The sequence below is a fragment of the Trichomycterus rosablanca genome, chromosome 1 (genome assembly GCF_030014385.1).
Source record: "Trichomycterus rosablanca isolate fTriRos1 chromosome 1, fTriRos1.hap1, whole genome shotgun sequence".
Classification (NCBI taxonomy): Eukaryota; Metazoa; Chordata; class Actinopteri; order Siluriformes; family Trichomycteridae; genus Trichomycterus; species Trichomycterus rosablanca.
Window position 1 is genome coordinate 16389138 of NC_085988.1, and position 16594 is coordinate 16405731.

Here is a 16594-nt window from a genome sequence, read left to right on the forward strand (position 1 = left end):
GGAGTGTGTAATAGAGTGGACAGTGAGTGGACACAGTATTTATAAACTTCAGCAGCGCTGCTGTGTCTGATCCACTCATACCAGCACAACACACTAACACACCACCACCATATCAGTGTCACTGCAGTGCTGAGAATCATCCACCACCTAAATAATACCTGCTCTGTGGTGGTCCTGTGGGGGTCCTGACCATTAAAGAACAGGATGAAAGCAGGCTAAAAAGGTATGTAGAGAAACAGATGGACTACAGTCAGTAATTGTAGAACTGCAAAGTGCTTCTATATGGTAAGTGGAGCTGATAAAATGGACAGTGAATGTAGAAACAAGGAGGTGGTTTTAATGTTATGGCTGATCGGTGTAGATGCCTGACTGGTTGATGGCACCGCTGGGGGATTTAAACCTTAGATCCCAGCTAGGGTACCAGGCTAGTGTAATTTACCGCTGTGCCACCCGAGTGCCTAAATGATATGATTTTTAACAAAATGTGTGTTTTGTTACTCCCGCTAACTTTGTGTTAAATCATGTTTTGTTTAACGATCTGAACACATTCAGTAGGACAAATATGCAACAAAAACAATCCGTAGGAGGCGATTACTTTTTCCACAGCAGTTAATACATTTAGATTTCAGATGATTCAATCCTTTCGATCCAGGGAAGATCCGAGCGCAGTCTTTCGTCCACCTCCTGCCCGGCCCTGTGTCCATCACTGACACCAGCCCCGGCCCCATCTCCTCTGAGCTGCTGCAGTTCTCTCTCCAGGCTCTCGTTTTTGTGGTACATTTCCAGGTAACTGGCCTGTAGCTCCTTCTGATACCGAAGCACCTTCTCCTTCTCCAGCTGCCACGTACTGCGCTCGGCGTCGAACGCTGAGGCCTGGGCTTCATTCTGACGTCGTTCCAGCAGCAGTTCAGCACGGAGACGCTCCTCTGTAGCACCACACGTCCCACCGTCCTCGACCGTAGTCAAGTTTTGTACAGACCGTCCCTGAAAAAAAAAAAAAAACATTTCACAATGAGATAATACGTTAGTGGGGGGTAAAAAAAAAATCTTAATAATAACCATAACCATACAAATAAATATTATGTTTGTTTATCACATTTTATGGACATTATCTGATTATTTTAATTTTTAAAATTTCCACATTTTACTAAACTAAGGCAAGAAAGCCCATGAAAAGATTCATGGAAATATTTCACCACAGCATGGCCTGGAAATCTGGTCAGGTCTTATTACAAAACTAAAGGTGCACAAAGTAAAGAGGATCTTTAGACTTTTTTTCACTAAGCAAAGACTCGATGGTGGTCCTAATGTTTTGGTTTATGTCATTTTTTTAAAGGAATCCACACCAGATCAAACAAAGGAACAAACAAAATGACCTCCCAGCAGTTAATGTGAAAAGATTTCCCTCTCACCAGTGAACATTTATGCCGTACTGCCTGCAGGGCCAGTTGCAGCATGTCCACCTGACCATCCTTGATCCGCATTTCATGGCGAGTCTCTCTCAGCTGCGTCTTCAACATGAAGATCTCGCTCAGCTTCTGAGTCACTTCTGCCTGAGAATCTCTGAGCTGCTGCTTTAACAGAGAGATCTCACCCACCTTCTGACACACCTAACACACACACACACACACACACACACACACACACACACAGTGTGTTGAAGTTATCACCATCAAAGTTATTAAGTCTGTTTACAAAAACACATGAAATGCAGAATTTGCCAAATTCTTCTAAATTCTTTATTGGCACAATTTTTTCATTTAGTTTCAGAATCACTGGGTGCAGTGCAGTAACACTACCTGCACAGCACACCAATCCATCGCTGGGCATTGGCACAGATGTCTGACAAAATAGTTTGTTACATAGACCTGAGTTTAAATGATGCTACCAGCCTAGTTGAGCACTCAACAGACACAACCATCTGGGTCTCGGTTGCCTCCGTGCCACTGCAGCACTACTAGAAAGGTCCTGTCTCACACCATGTACTACATTTGATATAGTATTAAAACACTAATAGTTGTGCACTGATTTGTCAGGACAAAGCGATTGATTAAAATGAAATGAAATTAAATAAGAAATTATGTGGATTGTTACACAGCCATAATGTCTGTAAGCTAATTGCTTTCCTGTATTATGAAAATATTGTTAATGTTAAGTTAGTTAAATATGCAAAAATGCATAAATATATGAGAAAAAGTGTAAATATATATATATATATTTTTTTTTCTTTTACTTGTAGAGGGAAATGTGTAGAGGGAAAATACATTTTAAGTGCTGGATTGAGCACTTTCGGTTGCTTGTTGATGGCGGTGACTGATTTTTCTCTTCTTTTTCCTTACTGACCTGAGTGACTGAATCTAAGTGTCTGATTGACTCATGAATGACTGTTAGAAAGCGGGACATCAATAATGTGGGCAGCGTCCTGTGATCACTGATGAAGGTCTAGAAGATGACCAACTTAAACAGCAGCAATAGATGAGCGATCGTCTCTGACTTCACATCTACAAGGTGGACCAACTAGGTAGGAGTGTCTAATAGAGTGGACAGTGAGTGGACACGGTATTTAAAAACTCCAGCAGCGCTGCTGTGTCTGATCCACTTATACCAGCACAACACACACTAACACACCACCACCATGTCAGTGTCACTGCAGTGCTGAGAATCATCCACCACAAAAGTAGAGAAATAGATGGACTACAGTCAGTAATTGTAGAACTACAAAGTGCTTCTATATGGTAAGTGGAGCTGATAAAATGGACAGTGAGTGTAGAAACAAGGAGGTGGTTTTAATGTTATGGCTGATCGGTGTATATTGTGATTACAGCTTTGCTTTGACACATGCCCATGTTAGTGAGTATGACCTGTCAATGCATCATTATCATTCAAATTAATTAATTAATTTTTATTTTATTAGGATTTTAACGTCATGTTTTACACACTTTGGTTACATTCATGACAGAACTTTACTGGTTACTCAAAATTCATCAGTTCAAGTCTTTAATGTCAAACACAGTCATGGACAATTTTGTATCTCCAATTCACCTCACTTGTGTGTCTTTGGACTGTGGGAGGAAACTGGAGCTCCCGGAGGAAACCCACACAGACACGGGGAGAACATGCAAACTCCACACAGAAAGGACCTGGACCACCCCACCTGGGAATTAAACCAGGCAACAATGCTACCCACCGAGCCACTGTGCCGCCCACTTAATTAACTAAGTGCACTGAATTAACAGCGGTCAGTTTGTACCTCCCACTGGCTCTCCTCAAGCTTTGGTTGGAGTTCATGGTTCTGCCCGTTTCCGGGCTGTTTCTGCAGGTTTTGGTATTCTCTACGAAGGGTGTTTAGCTCGTCCTGCAGTTGGGTGCGCTCGTGCTGTGCTTTGTAGAGCTGTAGCTGCAGAGTTCGCTGCGAGCGCTGAGACTGCTGGGATACCTGCTTCAGCTTAGTGGCATAAAGCTGCTTCAGCTCAGTTACTTCCTTCTCCCATCTTCTCTGCTTTCCCTCAAACACCTGCAGCACACAAACACACAAGAATGTAAAGTATAATTATAATAAAAAAATGCAATTAATACAAAACGATTTTACTATTGTGTTAACTGCAAACATAATATAACTTCACTCTCATATTTTCACTCTCACTCTCTATTACTACTCCTCCCACCCTCCAAGATCCCTGTATAAGTGTATATATATATACACACCGTGAGAAAGTATTCACACCCCCTCACTTTTTCCACATTTTGTTACGTTACAGACATATTCGAAATCCGATTTGAGTATAGTTTTCTTTTAAAAAATCTACACGAAATAGCCCATAATGACAAAGTGAAAACATGTTTTCAGACATTTTTGTAAATCTTTTAAAAATTTAAAAATTTAAACATAATAGGTACATACGTAAGTAGTGCAAAAACTGAAGTGATGTTGGTTGGCACCTCACTCCAGACCCAGTCATCCCCTATAACCAGTATTACACTGGCTGGTCATACTGTTTCTCCCTCTTCAACGGTTATCAATCTTGGCATAAAATTCGACCCTCAACTCACTTTTGAAGCCAGTATTAAACATCTATGCAAGACCTCCTTTCATCATCTCAGAAACATTGCCAAACTTCGTCCTACCATCACCGTCTCAGATGCTGAAAAGCTGGTTCATGCTTTTGTTTCCTCCAGGCTGGATTACTGCAATGCACTTCTCATCGGGATTTCTACCAAGAGTCTCCAGAGATTACAGTTTATCCAGAATAGTGCTGCACGGATCCTGCTGAGAGTACGGAAACACGAGCAGATCACACCTATCCTTCATTCACTCCACTGGCTCCCTGTCTCTGCAAGGATAGAATATAAAATTTCTCTCCTTACATATCAGTGCATCTATGGAAATGCACCGCCCTACATGAAAGAACTTCTTACCCCTAAAATTTCATCGCGATCCCTCCGTTTTGCAAACTCAAATCTTCTCCACATTCCCAGAACTAAACTAAGCACCATGGGTGATTGGGCTTTCTGTTCTGCTGCTCCTCCTCTATGGAATGCCCTTCCCGACCATCTGAGGGCACCACAGACGATTTAAATAACCGCTGATTATATGATGCATGTCTCATGATGCTATGATTTGTTTTATATTTCATGATTTTTTTTATATTACTCTTTTTCTGTAGCACTTTGAGATTTGTTTTCAAATGTAAAGTGCGTTATAAATAAAATGTATTATTATTATTATTATTATTAAGTATTCACACCCTTTGCTATGACGCTCAAAATTAAGCTCAGGTGCATCCAGTTTACACTGATCATCCTTGAGATGCTTCTACAACTTGATTGGAGACCACATGTGGTAAATTCAGTTGATTGAACATAATTTGGAATGGCACACACGTGTCTATAACAGGTCTCACAGTTGACAGAGCATATCAGAGCAGAAACCAAGCAATGAAGTTAAAGGAATTGTCTTTAGACCTCCGAGACTGGATTGTGTCAAGGCACAAATCTGGGTAGGGATACAAAAAAATTTCGGCAGCATTGAAGGTCCCAAAAAGCACTGTGGTCTCCATTATTCGGAAATGGAAGAAGTTTGGAACCACCAGAACCCTCCCTAGATCTGGCCGCCCGACCAAACTGAGTAATCGGGGAAGAAGGGCCTTGATCAGAGAGGTGACCAAGAACCCAATGGTCACTAAGGCAGAGCTTCAGTGTTCCCTTGTGGAGATAGGACAACCATCCAGTAGGTCAACCATTGCTAACACACTCCACCAATCAGGCCTTTATGGTAGAGTGGCCAGATGGAAGCCACTCCTCACTAAAAGGCACATGGCAGCCCGCTTAAGGATTCTCAGACCAGAGGAATCAAAATTCTCTGGTCTGATGAAACCAAAATAGAACTTTTTGGCCTGAACTACAAGCGTCATGTCTGGAGAAAAACAGACACTGCTCATCGCCTGGCTAACACCATCCCTACTGTCAAGCATGGTGGTGGCAGCATCATGCTGTGGGGATGTTTTTCTGCGGCAGCAACTGGGTGATTAGTCCACATAGATGGTAAGATGACAGCAGCCAAATATAGAGAGATTCTTCAAGAAAACCTGCTCCAGAGTGCTCTGGAACTCAGACTAGGGCGACAATTCATCTTCCAACATGACAGTGACCCAAAGCACACAGCCAAGATAACAAAGGAGTGGCTTCAGGAGCAGTCTGTGAATGTCCTTGAGTGGCCCAGCCAGAGCCCGGACTTGAATCCAATTGAACTCTGGAAAGACCTAAAATAGCTCTCTACAGACGCTGCCCATCCAACCTGACTGAGCTTGAGAGGATCTGCAGAGAAGAATGGGAGCAAATGCCCAAAAACAGGTGTGCCAAGCTTGTACAGACATACCCAAGAAGACTTGAGGCTGTAATTGCTGCCAAAGGTGCTTCAATAAAATATTAAGCCATGGGTGTGAATACTTATGTACCTATTATGTTTAAATGTTTACATTTTTAATAAATTTACAAAAATGTCTGAAAACATGTTTTCACTTTGTCATTATGGGCTATTTCATGTAGATTTTTAAAAAGAAAACTATACTCAAATCGGTTTTCAAATATGTCTGTAACGTAACAAATATATATATATATATATACAGTGCCTTGCAAAAGTATTCAGCCCCCTTGAACTTTTCAAACTTTTGCCACATTTCAGGCTTCAAACATAACGATATGAAATTGTAATTTTTTGTGAAGAATCAACAACAAGTGGGACACAATCGTGAAGTGGAACGAAATGTATTGGATATTTTAAACTTTTTTTAGAAATAAAAAACTGAAAAGTGGGGCGTGCAATATTATTCAGCCCCCTTGCGTTAATACTTTTGTAGTCGCTTGGGGTATGTCTCTATCAGTTTTGCACATCGAGAGACAGAAATTTTTGCCCATTCTTTCTTTCAAAACAGCTCGAGCTCAGTGAGGTTGGATGGAGAGCGTTTGTGAACAGCAGTTTTCAGCTCTTTCCACAGATTCTCGATGGGATTCAGGTCTGGACTTTGACTTGGCCATTCTAACACCTGGATACGTTTATTTGTGAACCATTCCATTGTAGATTTTGCTTTATGTTTTGGATCATTGTCTTGTTGGAAGATAAATCTCCGTCCCAGTCTCAGGTCTTTTGCAGACTGCAACAGGTTTTCTTCCAGAATGGTCCTGTATTTGGCTCCATCCATCTTCCCATCAATTTTAACCATCTTCCCTGTCCCTGCTGAAGAAAAGCAGGCCCAAACCATGATGCTGCCACCACCATGTTTGACAGTGGGGATGGTGTGTTCAGGGTGATGAGCTGTGTTGCTTTTACGCCAAACATAACGTTTTGCATTGTGGCCAAAAAGTTCGATTTTGGTTTCATCTGACCAGAGCACCTTCTTCCACATGCTTGGTGTGTCTCCCAGGTGACTTTTTATAGATATCTTTGAGAAATGGCTTTCTTCTTGCCACTCTTCCATAAAGGCCAGATTTGTGCAGTGTACGACTGATTGTGTCCTATGGACAGAGTCTCCCACCTCAGCTGTAGATCTCTGCAGTTCATTCAGAGTGATCATGGGCCTCTTGGCTGCATCTCTGATCAGTCTTCTCCTTGTTTGAGCTGAAAGTTTAGAGGGACGGCCGGGTCTTGGTAGATTTGCAGTGGTCTGATACTCCTTCCATTTCAATATGATCGCTTGCACAGTGCTCCTTGAGATGTTTAAAGCTTGGGAAATCTTTTTGTATCCAAATCCGGCTTTAAACTTCTCCACAACAGTATCTCGGACCTGCCTGGTGTGTTCCTTGGTCTTCATGATGCTCTCTGCGTTTTAAACAGAACTCTGAGACTATCACAGAGCAGGTGCATTTATACGGAGACTTGATTACACACAGGTGGATTCTATTTATCACCATCAGTCATTTAGGTCAACATTGGATCATTCAGAGATCCTCACTGAACTTCTGGAGTGAGTTTGCTGCACTGAAAGTAAAGGGGCTGAATAATATTGCACGCCCCACTTTTTAGTTTTTTATTTCTAAAAAAAGTTTAAAATATCCAATAAATTTCGTTCTACTTCACGATTGTGTCCCACTTGTTGTTGATTCTTCACAAAAAATTACAATTTCATATCGTTATGTTTGAAGCCTGAAATGTGGCAAAAGGTTGAAAAGTTCAAGGGGGCTGAATACTTTTGCAAGGCACTGTATATATATATATATATATATATATATATATATATAATAGTGTTAAAAAAAAATAGCAGTCCAACACCATTAACTTGATAAATCACTGTTTTTAGTAGAAGTGATATTTCTACATAGCAAAAAATTCACTTGAAAGTGTAGTAGAGTAATGAAAACAAAACAAACCCAACAATTAGGACATGCATCCCACTCATTCTGAGTAATTGAAGCATTGATTGAAAGGGGGTTGTTCAAAATAATAGCAGTGAGGTGTTCAATTGGTGAAGTCATTCATTCTGCAGAAGAAGGTTGTTCCAGACATTGTTCTGATGAACAGCGTACTTTGATTAAAAAGTTGAATGTAGAGGTAAAAAACATACAGAGAAGTGCAGCAAATGATAGGCTGCTCAGCTAAAATGCCTTAAAGTGACAACCAAAACCTGAAAGACGCAGAAGGAAGCGTGGAACTACTGTTCGAATGGATCAGAGAATATCCAGAATGGCAAAGGCTCAGCCAATGATCACCACCAGAAAGATCAAGGAACATCTGAAGTTACCAGTAAGTACAGAAGATGATTAAGTGAAGCCAATTTACCAGCAAGATCTCCTTGCAAAGTCCCGTTGTTAAGAAAAAGACATGTCAAGAATGGGTTCAAATTTGCCAAGGAACACATTGACTGGTCCAAAGAGAAATGGCTCAACATTTGTGGACTGATGAAAGCAAAATTGCTCTTTTTCGGTCAAGTGGCCGTAGACAGTATGTCAGACGACCCTCGAGCACTGAATTCAAGCCACAGTTCACTGTGAAGACAGTAAAGCATGGTGGTACAAAATGATGATATGGGAATGTTTTTCATACCATGATGTTACGCCTATTTATCACATACGAGGGATCATGGATCAATTTAAATATATCAGAATGCTTGAGATCATGTTGCCCTATGTTGAAGAAGAAATGCCCTTAAAATGGGTGTTTCAACATGACAATGACCCAAAACATCTTGGTTACAGACAAACAAGATTAAGGTAATAGAGTGACCAGCCCAATCCCCTGACCTCAATCACATAGAGAACTTGTGTTCTGACGTCTGAAACACGTTTTTTTGAGGCAAAACCCAAAAATGCAGAAGAACTGTGGAATGTCGTCTAATCATCCTGGACTGGAATACCTGTTCAGAGGTGCCAGAAGTTGGTCGACTCCATGCAACACAGATCTCGGAAATAATTGTTATGCCACTAAATATTAGTTCAGTTATTTAAAGTAAAGTTAAACCTCAAAAATTTTTTCATGTTATAGATACATTTTTTGAGTTTTTAAAGAAAAATGCTGGCACTGCTATTTTTTTGAACAGCCTAATATTCATTTTTCTTACCTTTCTGTAAAGGATTAACACAAACTGGCTACATTTTGTTAATGCTTTGATTTAGAATTGAAAGTGTAGTATTTTCAGTGCATTTGCATTTATGGAAATAAAAGTTATTATAATGATTTTGTGCTTTATTCACTTTTTTAAAGTCACTGCTATTTTTTTGAACACTACTGTATTTAACTTATATCTCCTACACTGTTACAGTGGGGCCAAAAAGTATTTAGTCAGCCACTGATTGTGCAGGTTCTCCTACTTAGAAAGATGAGGGAGGTCTGTAATTTTCATCATAGGTACACTTCAACTATGAGAGACAAAATGAGAAACAAAATCCAGGAAATCACATTGTAGGATTTTTAAAGAATTTATTTGTAAATTATGGTGGAAAATAAGTATTTGGTCACCCACAAACAAGCAAGATTTCTGGTTCTCACAGACCTTTAACTTCTTCTTTAAGAAGCTCTTCTGTCCTCCACCCGTTACCTGTATTAATGGCACCTGTTTGACATCGTTATCTGTATAAAAGACACCTGTCCACAGCCTCAAACAGTCAGACTCCAAACTCAACCATGGCCAAGACCAAAGAGCTGTCAAAGGACACCAGGAAGAAAATTGTAGACCTGCACCAGGCTGGGAAGAGTGAATCTACAATAGGCAAGCAGCTTGGTGTGAATAAATCAACTGTGGGAGCAATTGTAAGAAAATGGAAGACATACAAGACCATTGATAATCTCCCTCGATCCCGTGGGGTCAAAATGATCATGAGAGCGGTGAGCAAAATATCCCAGAACTACACGGAGGGACCTGATGAATGACCTGCAGAGAGCTGGGACCAAAGTAACAAGTCAAGTCAAGTCAAGTCAACTTTATTTATATAGCGCTTTTTACAATATACATTGTCTCAAAGCAACTTTACAAAATCCAGGACCAACAGATACAAAAACCCCTGTTGAGCAAGCCAAGGGCGAATGTGGTAAGGAAAAACTCCCTGAAAATTACAGGAAGAAACCTTGAGAGGAACCAGACTCAGCAGGGCCCATCCTTCATGGGTGGCCTGGATGATACTTTAAATAAATACACGATTTCCACAAAACACAGAATTAAATTATCTAGTCATAACTGGTAATAAATAGATAAATAAACAATTAAATAATAATAGAGTTGTTATCCGCTCTAGTCTTCAATAAAGTCTGTAGTGATTTCTTGTCGTTGCAATTACTCCAGACCCGTCACATCTGACAGGAGCAGCATCGTTGTCCCGGCAGTCTCGACTTTAATCCTTAACCTCGGCGGGTAAACAGGTTTCCATCAGAATGCCCTCGGGGTAAAACAACAAAGAATGTAGTTAATAATGTACAATGCTAGTTGACAAACAGTTTTACAGAGAGTTTTAGACTCCGGCAGCCCTAATTATTACAGCATAACTAAAAGGGAGAGCAAGCAGGTAACAAGGTCATGAAGGCTTTCACAGGACATCAGCGCCCATCTCCCCACCGTCATCAAACCTGAGTGATCGGACAAGAGAGGCAGGACGACAGCAACCCAACATCCCTGATCACCACAAGTTTCTATGACCAAGAACCCCCAAGCTCTGCACCTTTGTCTATACTAATCAAAAGCCTGAGAAAATAAATATGTTTTCAGTCTAGACTTAAACATTGAGACTGTGTCCGAATCCCGAACAGAGGCAGGAAGATTATTCCAAAGTTGTGGAGCTTTGTAAGAAAATGCTCTTCCACCAGCTTTGGTCTTTTTAATTTTAGGAACTATAAGTAACCCTGCATCTTGTGAACGAAGTGGACGTGCTGGGTTGTAGTAATTAATAAACTCACTCAGATACTGTGGAGCCAGACCGTGTAGCGCTTTATAGGTTAGTAAAAGTATTTTGTAATCAATGCGAAATTTAACTGGCAGCCAGTGTAGAGATGATAGAACAGGAGTAATATGGTCAAATTTTTTAGTTCTAGTTAGCACTCGAGCTGCTGCATTTTGAACTAACTGGAGTTTGTTTAAGGATCTACCAGAGCATCCTGTTAGAAGAGCATTACAATAATCTAACCGAGAAGTTATAAACGCATGGATCAGTTTTTCGGAGTCATTAACAGATAGTATATTTCTTATTTTAGAAATGTTACGCAAATGATAGAAAGCAACTCTAGTAATATTATTAACGTGTGTATCAAATGAGAGATCTGAATCTATTGTGACACCTAAGTTTTTTACATCTGGGCTGGGAGTAACAGAGAACGTGTTTAAGTTTAGCACCAGGTTAGACAACTTGTCTCTTGCAGCTTTAGAGCCAACAAGTAAAACCTCAGTTTTATCTGAATTAAGTAAAAGAAAATTACACGACATCCAGTTTTTTATGTCGTTTACACAATCTTCTATCTTACTGATTGTGTCAGTATCATTTGGTTTGGCTGATATATACAGCTGTGTGTCATCTGCATAGCAGTGAAAGTTTATGCCATGTTTATGAATAATTTCACCTAGTGGAAGCATATAAAGTGTAAATAATAGCGGTCCCAGTACCGCTATTTACTTTTGTAGTTTCCGAGCATTTATTATTTACATAAACGAATTGAGAGCGGTCAGTCAGATATGATTTAAACCAAGAGAGTGCGAGTCCTTTAACACCTACTGTATTTTCTAGCCTCTCCAGTAAAATGTTATGATCGACCGTATCAAACGCTGCACTAAGATCTAATAGAACAAGAAAAGAGACACATCCATTATCAGAAGACATTAACAACTCGTTAACTACTCTAATTAATGCGGTTTCGGTACTATGGTTGGGTCTAAATCCTGATTGAAATTTTTCATGAATACAATTTTCATTCAAATAAGAACATAGCTGTTTGGAAACGACTTTTTCTAATATCTTAGAGACAAAAGGAAGGTTTGAAATTGGCCTATAATTAGATAAAACATGTTTAATCAACACAGTTAATTCATTTTGGGAGATTGGATTAAAGGAATTTAGTTGGATTAACTCGTTACTATTATCACCAATGCTGCTCGGAGTGAGTCCATACTTAACATTGGCAGGTGACACACTCTGACTCTGAAGTCGTATTTTTTCTATCTTATCATTAAAGAATTTTAAAAAATCATCGCTGGTACAGTCGGGTGGTATATTAGATTCAGTTTCATTGACGTTTTTAGTTAATTTGGACACTGTCTCAAAAAGGAATCTGGGATTGTGCATGTTTATACTCAGTTAGAGCATCTTTCCAAGCAATCTTATACACCTCCAGTGTAGTGTGACGCCACTTGCGTTCTAATTTCCGTGCTGCTTGTTTAAGTGCGCATGTGTGGTCATTGTACCAAGGAGCAAGTTTTTTCTCCCTAATCAGTTTAGTTTTGAGTGGGGCTACGTTATCTAAGGTTGTGCGCAATACAGTCTCTAGGTTTTGAGTTGCCTGATCTAGTTATTTAGGTTCCGATGCTGATATATTTGGTAATTCTGGTAGGCAGTTTATGAACGCTGCTGCAGTTGCAGATGTAATAGTGCGCTTAAATTTAAAACGATGTGGTTGCTGTACCTTATTGGACAGGGACACTTCATAAATTAGTAGAGAGTGATCAGAGATTAAGTCATTCTGTGGTACAATTTCCAGGTTGTCTATGTTTATACCATAAGTAAGTATTAAATCTAAGGTATGTTTACAGCGGTGAGTGGGTCCTGTTACATTTTGGGTGATGCCTAAAGATTCTAAAATAGAGTCAAACACAGTTTTGAGTGGATTACATTTATCCTCATAATGGATATTAAAGTCACCAACAATTAAAGCTTTCTTAGTTGATAAAACTAATTTAGAAAGAAAATCGGCAAATTCGTTAAGAAATTCTGAGTAAGGACCAGGGGGTCGATAAACAGTAACCAGTTTAAACATACTATTTTTATCAGATGAACCTTTATTGGCTATGTCAGAGATAAGAACTTCAAACGAGTTTGTTATGGGAGATGATTTTACAGTAAGACCTATGTCTTTATCATAAATTGTGGCTATTCCTCCACCACGACCGCTAAGACGTGGCTTATGTTCATAACTGTAACCCGCAGGAGATGCTTCATTTAAACCTAGATACTCATCAGGTCTAGTCCAGGTCTCGGTTAAACAAAGTGCACTAAGACTATTATCTGTAATTATTTCATTTACAATTACTGTTTTGCATGCAAGTGACCTGATGTTTAGAAGTCCTAACTTTAGTTTAGCTTTACTATGGTTTTCATGATGCTCATTTAGATAAATTTTAATTAAGTTATTATGACATACTTTTTTATTTTGTTTTGGCTTACACCTGCCACGGTAAACAGACAGTCTCAATGGTTTGTGACCTAAGGATTCCGGGTGACGTCGCAGACAGTTGGTTAGACCTGTTTGTCTGCTGCCTGGTCTTGGCTCTGGATAGTCATTTAACACTATCTGCCGCTACACTAACGCGGTGGTAAGGCCTGTCACCTATGCTGCAAGAAATGCGAGCAGCACCCTCCCACGTGGGGTGGACACCATCCCGCTTCAAAAGACCAGGCATTCCCTCAAAAGTGGACCAATTATCTACAAAATTAATGCAGTTTTCTGAGCACCATTTAGACATCCAGCGGTTCAGCGACAACAACCTGCTGTAGGTTTCGCCACTGGGTCGAATCGGTAAGGGGCCAGAGCACACTACTGCCTCAGACATCGACCTAGCTAACTCACACACCTCTTTAACATTATTCTTAGTAACCTCAGACTGCCGTAAACGAACATCATTAGTGCCGACGTGGATAACAATCTTCGAAAATCTACGATTAGCATTAGCCAGCACTTTCAGGTTTGCTCTGATGTCAGGCGCCCTGGCCCCCGGAATACAAGTGACTATGGTTGCTGGTGTCTCTATGGGGGTTGCAATACGCACGTGTCGGAGCTGAGAATCTCCTATAACCAGAGCACTTACATTAACAGGCTTCTCAGCGGGTGGCTCACTGAGTGGGGAAAACCTGTTGGACACGTGCAACTGAGATGGTCGGTGCTTTGCCCTACGACTATGTCGGCGAGACGTCACCCAGTCGCCCCGCTGTGAGGACTCTAATGCCGGAGTCTGGGGCTCTACACCTGAACTGCTGGCATTCGGGACTGCTACAGCTGAATCTAAGCCCTCACTATTAGTAGTCTGTTCTAACGCCCGAATGCGCCCTTCTAACACTGAGATCTTCTCCGTCAGACTAACAACTAATCTACACTTATCACATGTAAAGTTATCACTAAACACGGAGAAGGAATAACTGAACATATTACACTCGGAACATGGATACAGCGCTCCTACTGGGGCCATAATAACAAAGAAATATACTTAGCTTTACAAGATGAGTTGGAGATGATGTTTATGTTGGATTCACCGGCGCTTCTGCTGGTAGTCACAGAAGAATGGCTTTAATTCCGGATGAAACAGGCGATGATGAGCTGGAATACAAAAACCACCAACCAAACCAACACAAACGCGCTTCGTTCGGACAGAAGCGGCTGTAATTCTAAAGGAGAACGGTGTTATGCGCTGGTGTACAAAACAAATAAACGTGCTTCCTACGAACAGAAACGGTTATAACTCCCCACAAAACAAAGGTGTTTTAAGAGCTGAAATACAGAACACAACCAAACACAAACGCGCTTCGTGCGGACCGAAAACGGTTTTAATTCTGGATAATTAAGATGTTTATGCGCTGAAGTACAAAAACAAACAAAACCGGCTTCGTTCGGATGCCGGTAGCAGAACTTTCCTAGTTTCCAACACAGCACGAATTTACGTTAGTAAACACAAGCGCTTTTTTACGATAAACAAAATAAAACTAAATCAACAACACACGGAAGATTAACGTATAAATTATATGTTTAAAACATACGTATATAAAAAGTTATTTAGCTAAAGGCTACAAACAAACAACTAGGCTAGCGTCTCAGCGTGCGTACCACCGGAAGTGACGTTCCCCCTTGTGGCTTCTCCACTCCTCGTTACCCACTCCAAGGCTACCATCAGTAACACACTATGCTGAGAGGGACTCAAATCCTGCAGTGCCAGGCGTGTCCCCCTGCTTAAGCCAGTACATGCCCAGGCCTGTCTGAAGTATGCCAGAGAGCTTATGGATGATCCAGAAGAGGATTGGGAGAATATCATGTGGTCAGATGAAACCAAAATGGAACTTTTTGGTAAAAACTCAACTCGTCGTGTTTGGAGGAAGAAGAAGAACCCAAGAACACCATACCTACTGTGAAGCATGGGGGTGGAAACATCATGCTTTGGGGCTGTTTTTCTGCAAAGGGGACAGGACGACTGATCCGTGTTAAGGGAAGAATGAATGGGGCCATGTATCGTGAGATTTTAAGCCAAAACCTCCTTCCATCAGTGAGAGCATTGAAGATGGAACGTGGCTGGGTCTTCCAGCATGACAATGATCCCAAACACACCGCTCGGGCAACGAAGGAGTGGCTCCGTAAAAAGCATTTCAAGGTCCTGGAGTGGCCTAGCCAGTCTCCAGACCTCAACCCCATAGAAAATTTGTGGAGTCCGTGTTGCCCAGCGACAGCCCCAAAACATCACTGCCCTAGAGGAGATCTGCATGGAGGAATGGGCCAAAATACCAGCTACAGTGTGTGCAAACCTGGTGAAGACTTACAGGAAACGTTTGACCTCTGTCATTGCCAACAAAGGTTATGTTACAAAGTATTGAGTTGAACTTTTGTTATTGACCAAATACTTATTTTCCACCATAATTTACAAATAAATTATTTAAAAATCCTACAATGTGATTTCCTGGATTTTTTTTTCTCATTTTGTCTGTCATAGTTGAAGTGTAGCTATGATGAAAATTACTGACCTCTCTCATCTTTCTAAGTAGGAGAACTTGCACAATCAGTGGCTGACTAAATACTTTTTGGCCCCACTGTATCACCAAAGCAATCCTTGACTGTCTTCGATTTGTGTATGTTTACCTGTGCAATGGCGTCCTCACTCTCATCCAGATTCCTCCTCATCTGCCAAAGCTCATGTTCTTTCTCCTGCAGCCGCTCCTCCAGCTCCCTCACTACGTCCTCCATAGAGCGTGACAGCTCGTAGGACTCGGGGCCCAAACTGAGAGCCTCCCTGCCCACCGCCCCCATGGCCACCCTCTCAAATGACCCGATGTGCTCGATGTGGCCCATTGAGGCACTAATCTGACTCAGATTGGGACGAAAGGGTGGACGGTAGGGTGGCAGGCTGCTCATGGAGTTATGACCTGAATCGGACGCCGTCTCCTCCTCGTGGGAGACCAGCAAGACCCCTTTGTTCGCGCCGTTTCCGGCTCGTGACGGAGAGGAGGAGGTGGAAGAGGTAGAAAGAGATTTGGAGGTCGTCTTGGAGTAGAAGGAGTAGGTGCCGTTGGTTAGCTCGTCTGATTTGGAAGGATAGAGGTTTTGGACGGAGCTGAAGCTCTTTGGCGTGACCGGCTTGAAGGCAGATGGTCTGAAACGAGGCTGAGGAAAAAAAGCAAGATTACTTTAGGAGATCTCATCTACATTTAAGCCCTG

The 16594-nt window shown here is 41.2% G+C and overlaps 1 protein-coding gene across 1 annotated transcript in view; it reads right to left on the bottom strand.

The window, feature by feature from the left end:
* Positions 1 to 592: 592 nt before the first annotated feature.
* n4bp3 (NEDD4 binding protein 3) overlaps positions 593 to 16594 on the bottom strand; it is a 76726-nt gene continuing 60724 nt past the window's right edge. Inside the window, exons 3-6 of the mRNA XM_063000252.1 lie at positions 16019 to 16540; positions 3251 to 3514; positions 1413 to 1610; positions 593 to 984 (exon numbers count right to left, since the gene is read on the bottom strand). Of these exons, the coding sequence (XP_062856322.1) occupies positions 619 to 984; positions 1413 to 1610; positions 3251 to 3514; positions 16019 to 16540 (1350 nt within the window). The 3' untranslated portion in view covers positions 593 to 618. The remainder of the gene's footprint in view (positions 985 to 1412; positions 1611 to 3250; positions 3515 to 16018; positions 16541 to 16594) is intronic.